General features: G+C 49.5%; 1 protein-coding gene across 1 annotated transcript; it reads left to right on the top strand.

The window, feature by feature from the left end:
* Window positions 1-8,769: 8,769 nt before the first annotated feature.
* LOC125521466 (desmethyl-deoxy-podophyllotoxin synthase) lies at window positions 8,770-10,643 on the top strand. The gene is made up of 2 exons (XM_048686515.2): window positions 8,770-9,767; window positions 9,839-10,643. The coding sequence occupies exons 1-2, from the start codon at window positions 8,853-8,855 to the stop codon at window positions 10,445-10,447; spliced, it is 1,524 nt and encodes a 507-aa protein (XP_048542472.1). The 5' UTR covers window positions 8,770-8,852; the 3' UTR covers window positions 10,448-10,643.
* The last annotated feature ends 308 nt before the right edge of the window (window positions 10,644-10,951 follow it).

The raw sequence follows: 10,951 nt of genomic DNA, 5'->3' as shown, positions 1-10,951 counted from the left end.
TTTAGAATAGCTCCAAGTAGAACAGTTATTTGAAATGGCTCCAAATATAGCGTAGTAGCTGCATCTACAAGATGACATAGAGATTTGCGAAGTACTTACGGATCTGAATGTTGCAGACCCGTTGACTAAAACCTCTCTCACAAACAAAACATGATCAAACCCAGAACTCATTGAGTCTTAATCACATGATGATGTGAACTAGTTTAGTGACACTAGTAAACTCTTTGGATGTTTGTCACATGGCGATGTGACCTGTGAGTGTTAATCACATGACGATGTGAACTAGATTATTGACTCTAGTGCAAGTGGGAGACTGTTGGAAATATGCCCTAGAGGCAATAATAAATTGATTATTATTATATTTCCTTGTTCATGATAATCGTTTATTATCCATGCTAGAATTGTATTGATAGGAAACTCAGATACATGTGTGGATACATAGACAAAACCATGTCCCTAGTAAGCCTCTAGTTGACTAGCTCATTGATCAATAGATGGTTACGGTTTCCTGACCATGGACATTGGATGTCATTGATAACGGGATCACATCATTAGGAGAATGATGTGATGGACAAGACCCAATCCTAAGCCTAGCACAAGATCATGTAGTTCGTATGCTAAAGCTTTTCTAATGTCAAGTATCATTTCCTTAGACCATGAGATTGTGCAACTCCCGGATACCGTAGGAGTGCTTTGGGTGTACCAAACGTCACAACGTAACTGGGTGACTATAAAGGTGCACTACGGGTATCTCCGAAAGTGTCTGTTGGGTTGGCACGAATCGAGACTGGGATTTTTCACTCCGTGTAAACGGAGAGGTATCTCTGGGCCCACTCGGTAGGACATCATCATAATGTGCACAATGTGATCAAGGAGTTGATCACGGGATGATGTGTTACGGAACGAGTAAAAGAGACTTGCCGGTAACGAGATTGAACAAGGTATCGGGATACCGACGATCGAATCTCGGGCAAGTATCGTACCGCTAGACAAAGGGAATTGTATACGGGATTGATTAAGTCCTTGACATCGTGGTTCATCCGATGAGATCATCATGGAACATGTGGGAGCCAACATGGGTATCCAGATCCCGCTATTGGTTATTGACCGGAGAGTCATCTCGGTCATGTCTGCATGTCTCCCGAACCCGTAGGGTCTACACACTTAAGGTTCGGTGACGCTAGGGTTATAGAGATATTAGTATGCGGTAACCCGAAAGTTGTTCGGAGTCCCGGATGAGATCCCGGACGTCACGAGGAGTTCCAGAATGGTCCGGAGGTAAAGAATTATATATAGGAAGTGCTATTTCGGCCATCGGGACAAGTTTCAGGGTCACCGGTATTGTACCGGGACCACCGGAAGGGTCCCGGGGGTCCACCGGGTGGGGCCACCTGCCCCGGGGGGCCACATGGGCTGTAGGGGGTGCGCCTTGGCCTATATGGGCCAAGGGCACCAGCCCCAAGAGGCCCATGCGCCAAGAGAAGAGGGAAAGGAAGAGTCCTAAAGGAGGAAGGCACCTCCGAGGTGCCTTGGGGAGGAGGGACTCCTCCCTGGCCGCACCCTTCCTTGGAGGAAGGGCCAAGGCTGCGCCTCCCCCCTCTCCCTTGGCCCTATATATAGTGGGGGGAAGGGAGGGCAGCCCAACCTAAGCCCTGGCGCCTCCCTCTCCCTCCCATGACACACCTCCCTCCTCCCGCAGCGCTTGGCGAAGCCCTGTTGGAATCCCGCTACTTCCACCACCACGCCGTCATGTTGTTGGATCTCCATCAACCTCTCCTCCCCCCTTGCTGGATCAAGAAGGAGGAGACGTCGCTGCTCCGTACGTGTGTTGAACGCGGAGGTGCCGTCCGTTCGGCGCTAGGATCATCGGTGATTTGGATCACGACGAGTATGACTCCATCAACCCCGTTCTCTTGAACGCTTCCACGCGCGATCTACAAGGGTATGTAGATCAACTCCTCCCTCGTTGCTAGATGACTCCATAGATAGATCTTGGTGACACGTAGGAAAATTTTGAATTTATGCTACGCTCCCCAACAGTATAAACATGATAAACATCACATGCAATCAAATAGTGACATAATATGGCCAATATCATATTGCTCCTTTTGATCTTCATCTTAGGGGCTCCATGATCATCATCGTCACCGGCATGACACCATGATCTCCATCATCATGATCTCTATCATCGTGTCTTTATGAAGTTGTCTCGTCAACTATTACTTCTACTACTATAGCTAACGGTTAGCAATAAAGTAAAGTAATTACATGACGTTTATGTTGACACGCAGGTCATAAATAAATTAAGACAACTCCTATGGCTCCTACCGGTTGTCATACTCATCGACATGCAAGTCGTGATTCCTATTACAAGAACATGATCAATCTCATACATCACATATATCATTCATCACATCCTTTTGGCCATATCACATCACAAGGCATACCCTGCAAAAACAAGTTAGACGTCCTCTAATTGTTGTTTGCATGTTTTACGTGGCTGCTATGGGTTTCTAGCAAGAACGTTTCTTACCTACGCAAAAACCACAACGTGATATGCCAATTGCTATTTACCCTTCATAAGGACCCTTTTCATCGAATCCGATCCGACTAAAGTGGGAGAGACAAACACCCGCTAGCCACCTTATGCAACAAGTGCATGTCAGTCGGTGGAACCAGTCTCACGTAAGAGTACGTGTAAGGTCGGTCCGGGCCGCTTCATCCCACAATGCCACCGAATCAAGATTGGACTAGTAACGGTAAGCATATTGAACAAAATCAACGCCCACAACTACTTTGTGTTCTACTCGTGCATAGAAACTACGCATAGACCTAGCTCATGGTGCCACTGTTGGGGAACGTAGCATAAATTCAAAATTTTCCTACGTGTCACCAAGATCTATCTATGGAGTCATCTAGCAACGAGGGAGGAGTGGATCTACATACCCTTGTAGATCGCGTGCGGAAGCGTTCAAGAGAACGGGGTTGACGGAGTCGTACTCGTCGTGATCCAAATCACCGATGATCCTAGCGCCGAACGGACGGCACCTCCGCGTTCAACACACGTACGGAGCAGCGACGTCTCCTCCTTCTTGATCCAGCAAGGGGGAAGGAGAGGTTGAGGAAGATGGCTCCAACAGCAGCACGATGGCGTGGTGGTGATGGAGCTGCAGTACTCCGGCAGGGCTTCGCTAAGCTCTATGGAGGAGGAGGAGGTGTTGGAGAGGGAGAGGGAGGCACCAAGGCGCGTGGTGAGAGGCCCTCCTTCCCTCACTATATATAGGGAGGCCAAGGGGGGCGGCCCTAGGAGATCCAATCTCCTAGGGGGGGCGGCGGCCAAGGGAGGAGTCCCTCCCCCCCAAGGCACCCAGGGGTGCCTTCCCCTCTTAGGACTCTTCCCCTAGGGTTTCCCCACCCTTAGGCGCATGGGCCCTAGGGGGAAGTGGCGCCCCAGCCCACTTTGGGCTGGGTCCCTTCCCACTTCAGCCCATGGGGCCCTCCGGGATAGGTGGCCCCACCCGGTGGACCCCCGGGACCCTTCCGGTGGTCCCGGTACAATACCGGTGACCCCGAAACTTGTCCCGATGGCCGAAACAGCACTTCCTATATATAATTCTTTACCTCCGGACCATTCCGGAACTCCTCGTGATGTCCGGGATCTCATCCGGGACTCCGAACAACATTGGGGTTACTGCATATACATATCCCTACAACCCTAGCGTCACCGAACCTTAAGTGTGTAGACCCTACGGGTTCGGGAGACATGCAGACATGACCGAGATGACTCTCCGGTCAATAACCAATAGCGGGATCTGGATACCCATGTTGGCTCCCACATGTTCCACAATGATCTCATCGGATGAACCACGATGTCAAGGACTTAATCAATCCCGTATACAATTCCCTTTGTCTAGCGGTACGATACTTGCCCGAGATTCGATCGTCGGTATCCCGATACCTTGTTCAATCTCGTTACTGGCAAGTCTCTTTTACTCGTTCCGTAACACATCATCTCGTGATCAACTCCTTGATCACATTGTGCACATTATGATGATGTCCTACCGAGTGGGCCCAGAGATACCTCTCCGTTTACACGGAGTGACAAATCCCAGTCTCGATTCGTGCCAACCCAACAGACACTTTCGGAGATACCTGTAGTGTACCTTTATAGCCACCCAGTTACGTTGTGACGTTTGGCACACCCAAAGCACTCCTACGGTATCCGGGAGTTGCACAATCTCATGGTCTAAGGAAATGATACTTGACATTAGAAAAGCTTTAGCATACGAACTACATGATCTTGTGCTAGGCTTAGGATTGGGTCTTGTCCATCACATCATTCTCCTAATGATGTGATCCCGTTATCAATGACATCCAATGTCCATGGTCAGGAAACCGTAACCATCTATTGATCAACGAGCTAGTCAACTAGAGGCTTACTAGGGACATGGTGTTGTCTATGTATCCACACATGTATCTGAGTTTCCTATCAATACAATTCTAGCATGGATAATAAACGATTATCATGAACAAGGAAATATAATAATAACTAATTTATTATTGCCTCTAGGGCATATTTCCAACAGTATTGTCCAGGAGATAAACAACTTAGCTGCTTCTTTTAGTTGTTCTTTTACTTTTGAAAGTCGCGTCGTTAATGCTGAAGCTCATAAGTTAGCCAAGCATTCTATTTCGTTGGGGAGGGGTTGCCATGTGTGGCTCGGACAATCCCATAACGAGAGATGTATCCCACATACTATGGTTTTCGATGAATAAAAGCTTGCTTTGATGCTAAAAAAAATATGTGACCATACAGAAGCTTCATGGAATCGTGAACTGCTACAACAATTATTCTTACCGGCAGATGTTGAGGCCATCATGAGTATACCGCTTTCTACTAGACAGGAGACCGACTTCTGGAGTTGGCATTTTGAGAGGAATGGACATTTCTCTGTGAAGTCATCATATCGTATGCTCACAAGCACAAAACGGAGGCATGAAGCATGGCTCGAGGGCCGCGCGATCTCTTTCAATAGGGTAGCAGAAGAAGGAGGATGGAAGAAGCTTTGGCATGTTGATGTCCCGGGAAAGATTCGGAACTTTATTTGGAGGCTAGCAAAACAATCAATCCCTACCGAAGATGTCCGCAAACGCAGGAAAATGTCGCTCTCTGATAATTGTCAGCTATGTGGCGCTAAAGACTCATGGCGCCATTCTTTGCTTGAGTGCCCGTCTTCGAGATGTATATGGACTTTGACCGATGGGGATCTCGCTGAACACCTCATTGCCACAACAGAACCATCGGCGAAACAGTGGCTTTTTGCGATGATTGAAGCACTCTCACACGATAAATTTTTGCTGTTGACAGTTACTCTCTGGGCTATATGGACAGCCAGGCAGAAGGCGATCCACGAATCAAACTTTGAGAGCCCACATGCCACTCATCTCTTTGTGCAGCGGTTCATATCAAAGTTGGAGGCAATCAAAAAAGTTCCAAATAGCACTGTTTGTGTGGCGCTAGCTAGGCACCCCAGAGATGGAAACCTCCAGTAGCAGGTATGGTCAAAATCAATGTTGATGGAAGGCTATCCCGTGATGGCGCCCCTGGTGCTTCTGCCGCAGTTTGTAGGGACGACGAAGGCCGGTTCCTAGGATTCTCGTCGATGGTGTTTCCGAGAGTTATAGACCCTGCCTGTTTGGAGGCATTAGCATGTCGAGAAGCTCAAGCACTAGCCATGAATTTGAATCTAGGCAAAGTCACTATTTCATGCGACAGCAAAGGGGTTGTGGAGGATATTAAAAAAATGATGTTCGTGGCATGAACATCACTATCATCCCTGAGATCAGGGAGAACCAAAGGCTTTTTCAGGCGTGTGATATTATATATGAAGGGAGAGACACGAACAAAGAAGCTCATAGTTTGGTAAAATTTTCAGTTTCGCTTAGTAGGGGTCGCCATTTGTGGCTAGGGTACCCGCATGATCCCATTTGTATTCCTTTGAACATTCCCTGTGATCAATAAAGCGTACTGCTCCAAAAAAACTCACTGCTACTCATACCCCTAAAAAAACCTTTGCTAGTCAGAGTCAGACGCAAGTTTAAGGCTTCCGGGACGCTGTTGACGTATGTGGACAGCCTGTGAAGTGATGTCTCAACTCTCAAGGATAGGTCCAAATCATGCAGAAATAAAAATTAATGACAGGTTGATTCAGCTATACAGGCGCGAGGAGCTTCTGTGGCGGCAAAGGTCGCGTGTCGAGTGGCTATCGGCAGGGGCGATCGAAACAGGCATCTTTCTCCATCTTGGCGCGTCAATTCACCGACGGAAAAACCTGATCAAGGTGCTGCAGAAACATGATGGGCACCTCACGGAGGACCGCACCGAGATGCGGCGGCTGGCCTTGGAGTTTTATAAAACCCTGTACATGTTGGAAGGGGTTCAGGGTGTGGACGAAGCGCTTGCTCATGTTCCTGCCAAAGTTACAGCAATGATGAATGAAGTTTTGATGGCTCCATATGAGGAGGGAGAGGTAATTAAAAAGGAGGCTTATTCAAATGTTCCCCACCAAGGCTCCTGGCCTGATGGATTCCCCGCTCACTTCATGCAGCATTATTGGGACATTTGTGGTGCTGCTCTCACCAGGGCGGTACTCGAGTGCATTAATGACGCTATGTTGGTACTAATCCCCAACGTATCAAATCTCACTTTGTTGTCGCAGTTTAGACCTATCAGTTTGTGCAATGTGTTTTATAAGATAGCTTCAAAGGTGCTAGCAAACTGGTTCAAGGTGATTCTTCCAGACGGCTTTTGTTCCAGGGAGACTTATAACTAACAACATAATCTCAGCCTACAAGTGTTTGCATTTTATGAAGAGGAATAGGTCGAAGAATAATACTTTTTGTGCTCTCAAGTTGGATATGATGAAATCTTACCGCCGAGTAGAATGGAGTTAGCCAAAAGCAATTATGGAGAAACTAGGTCTTGTGGCACCATGGATATCAATAATTATGAACATGGTGAGTTCATTTTCTTTCTCTATTATTTCTAATGGATGCGGGTTGGAGGAGTTCAAGCCCACACGTGGTATTCAACAGGGAGATCATATCTCTCCATATCATTTCCAATCGACAGTTGATAGCCTTTCGTGTCTATTAAAGTCTCAAAACCAATCGGTCCATCTCATCGGCATTAAGGTGACACCTTCGGCCCCATCGGTGAACCACCTTTTATTTGTGGATGATAGTCTGATGTTTTTAAGGCAAGTGTAAATGGAGCAGAAGAGGTGTCAAACATATTGGATATGTACTGCAGGGTATCTGGTCAGAGAATTAACAAAGAAAAGTCATCAATATTTTTCATTAAGGGATGCCCACAGATTGTGAAGGACGCGGTTAAGGGATACCTCCAGGTCCCTAATGAATCTTTGAGTGATAGATATTTGGGAATGCCTAGCGACATGGGACATTTCAAGAGAGGAACCTTCAAAAATTTGAGCGACCGTGTCTAGGATAAGGTGAAAGGTTGGAAGGGCAAATCATTATCAACGGGAGGGAAGGATGTTCTTATCAAATCGGTTGCCCATGCAATTCCAGTATATTCCATGTCTTGCTTTAAAACTTCCTAGGGGTTTATGCAATCATATTAACTTTATCAATCGCAAGTTTTGGTGGGGTTGCAACCAAAGACAGCGAAAATCAACATGGGTGTCATGGGAGGTTATGACAAGACCGAAGTACTTGGGGGGAGGGGGATTAGGCTTCAGAGACCTGGAGCTATTCAACCCGGCCTTGCTAGCAAGGCGGGCATGGAGAATCTCACAGGAACCATCATCCTTGAGTGCTAGAATTCTCAAGGCCTCATATTTCCCTAATGGTAGTATCCTTGATGTTGAAATTGGAAGCCGGCCATCGCAAGTTTGGCGTGTAGTTTTAGAAGGAAGAGACATTATGAAGCAAGGAATTATCCGCATAATAGGTAGTGGACAAGATACAAATATTTGGGCGGACAATTGGATACCAAAGAGTTCATCACTTCGACCGATTATATCTCTTGTCCCTGATCCGCCAACAGAAGTATCTGAATTGTCGGATCTACCAATGGCTACTTGGAACATGGACTTGGTTCATTCGGTCTTCATTCCTTTTGATGCAGATGAGATTTTAAAGATTCTGGTGTGCACAAGAAATACAACTGCTTTCTAGGCTTGACATCCGCATAAAAAAAGGCCGCTTTACTGTCAGTTTCATATATAAATTATGATCAAAACACAAATTCAGAGAGAAAACTGGTTAGAAGGGAGGAGTGGATCATCCGAAATGCAAAGGAAGAGAAATCCTGGACTTCACTTTGGAGGTTTTCAGTGCCATAAAAAAAATCGGAGTCTTCCTGTGGAAGCCACTCCCTGTCAACTATAGATGTGTTGCGCAGGAGAAACATGGCAGAAGAGAACATGTGTCACAAGGATGACAGTGACCCTATGGTTGATTGGTGCTCGCATTTTCTTGGATTTGTTTCAGGACTTTTGGCGATGTGTATTCAGTGGGGGAGACTTTTCATCGACTACGAAGACGTCTGTGTCGAGTTCGTCAATCCAAGAAGATGATGCTGGATATGTATGTATGTATGAGTGTCTGCGTCAAAAAACTGAGGGCAAACAGTTGCAGCGTGTGCAAGTTTCAATGCAATTGAATGGAGGGCATGTGCAGAGTCATGGATATAATTTTCGATATTTATTTCGATGCTAGTATTACTAGTATAAGATTCAAACTAATAATTGAGAAGAACTATAGAAGTGAGGCTCTGCTGCAGCGTTAGCTAGCTCGATCGAGCTGCATTCGAAACAATTCGAGCCATGGGCGAGCTCACTGAGCCAGTAGTATTTCCTCCTCTCTACGTACTCCTTCCTCTGCTCGTCATCGTCCCCTTGCTCTACCTGTTCCGGCCGTCGTCGCGTCAGAACGGAGGAATCCAACGGCGGCTGCCGCCGTCACCGTGGGCGCTCCCCGTCATCGGCCACCTCCACCACCTCGCCGGCGCGCTCCCGCACCGCGCGATGCGGGACCTGTCGCGCCGCCACGGCCCGCTCATGCTGCTCCGGCTCTGCGAGCTGCGCGTCGTCGTCGCCTCCTCCGCGGACGCCGCGCGGGAGATGCTGAGGACCCACGACCTCGCCTTCGCCGGCCGGCCCATGACGCCCACGGGCAGGGTCCTCCTCGGGGACAGCCCCGGCGTCATCGCCGCGCCCTACGGCCGCGCGTGGCGGCAGCTCCGCGTGATCTGCACCCTCGAGCTCCTCACCGCCCGCCGCGTCCGCTCCTTCGGCCCCGTGCGCGCGGAGGAGGTCGGCCGGCTGCTCCGCTCCCTGGCGCCGGAGCCGGGCTCGGCTCCGGCCGCGGTGAACCTGAGCAAGCGGATCGCCGCGTGCGTGGCGGACTCGGCGGTGCGCGCCGTCATCGGCAGCCGGTTCGCGGACCGTGGCGCGTTCCTGCGGCTGCTGGAGCGGAGGATGAAGCTCGTGCCGGCCAAGTGCCTGCCGGACCTCTTCCCGTCGTCACGGCTGGCGATGCTCGTCAGCTCGATGCCGTGCCGGATTAGGAGGGAGCGCCGCGAGATGATGGAGTTCGTCGACGCCATCGTCCGCGAGCACCAGGAGAACAGGGTGGCCGCCGGCGACGACGAGGACCTGCTCGATGTCCTCCTCAGGGTCCAAAGCGAGGGCGAGCTCGATCCTCCCCTCACCGACGACGACATCAAGACCGTTATCATTGTGAGCTCATCTGTTCTGACTTTCTCTCTGCCAGTGAGTGTCTGAGTGAAGCTCTCTCTGTTTTCGGACAGGACATGTTCATGGCGGGGAGCGAGACGTCGGCGACGTTGCTGCAGTGGGCGATGGCGGAGCTGGTGAAGAACCCGGGAGCGATGCGCAAGGCGCAGGAGGAGGTCCGGCGGGAGGTGGCCGGGCGCGTCACGGAGGACGCCCTGGGGAGCCTCCGCTACCTGGGCCTGGTCATCAAGGAGACGCTCCGGCTGCACCCTCCGGCGACGCTGATCCTGCGCGAGTGCCGGGCCGCGTGCCGGGTGCTGGGGTTCGAGGTGCCGGCGGGGGCGATGGTGCTGGTCAACGCGTGGGCCATCGGGCGGGACGCGGCCAGCTGGGGCGCCGACGCCGAGGAGTTCCGGCCGGAGCGGTTCGACGGCAGCGGCGTGGACTTCAAGGGCACGGACTTGGAGTACATCCCGTTCGGCGCCGGGCGGCGGATGTGCCCAGGGGTGGCGTTCGGGCTGGCCAACGTGGAGCTGGCGCTCGCCAGCCTCCTGTACCACTTCGAGTGGGAGGTGCCGGAGCCCGGGGAGGAGCTGGACATGGCCGAGGCCATGGGACTCACCACGCGGCGGCGCTCCGATCTCCTCCTCGTTCCCAAGCTCCGCGTGCCTCTGCCTTGTTGAGTTGTTAACGAGGAGACTAAGCAAAGCAGTATATAGTTTTTTACTCAACTAGTCAAAAATGTCAATAACAATAAGCAGTTACTTTGCCTGGAGCTGCACTTGATGAGCCTTAACTAGTAAACGGTTCTTAAGGAGTATACTATATCAAGCAGGATGTGTACATGTCAAAGCATTTTCAGAAAAAAGTTTTTTTCAAGACTTTGTTTTCCTCCAACACAGTCAAATCCTTAAGGCTGGTCATAGTGAAAGTAACATAGATAGTAACATAAATGCCACATAAGTAAAAATAGTGAGGTGGTAAGTAGTTAGGCTAGTCATAGTGGGAGTAACTTAGCAAGTAACATAGCGCACTCCAAGAAAATTTTGCTTATGTGACATGTAGTTAATGAGAAGTGGTAACCTAATATGTTACTGTAACATAGCGTTTCCCAATGCAAGATGAGTCTACAAACTAATAAATGAAGTCCTTTATGACACTACTACTATGTTACTTTGCACTATAAA

The sequence above is a fragment of the Triticum urartu genome, chromosome 7A, assembly GCF_056163025.1.
Source record: "Triticum urartu cultivar PI428250 chromosome 7A, HENAU_Tu73, whole genome shotgun sequence".
NCBI classification, from domain to species: Eukaryota; Viridiplantae; Streptophyta; class Magnoliopsida; order Poales; family Poaceae; genus Triticum; species Triticum urartu.
Note: the sequence above shows the minus strand (reverse complement) of the source record. Positions and strands in the feature narration are given on the sequence as shown.

Excerpts from the sequence above, each read along its gene's own strand:
- LOC125521466 (XM_048686515.2), top strand. The coding sequence starts at position 8,853 with ATGGGCGAGCTCACTGAGCCAGTAGTATTTCCTCCTCTCTACGTACTC. Across the intron at positions 9,768-9,838 it reads ACATCAAGACCGTTATCATT|GACATGTTCATGGCGGGGAG; the intron begins GTGAGCTCATCT and ends GTTTTCGGACAG.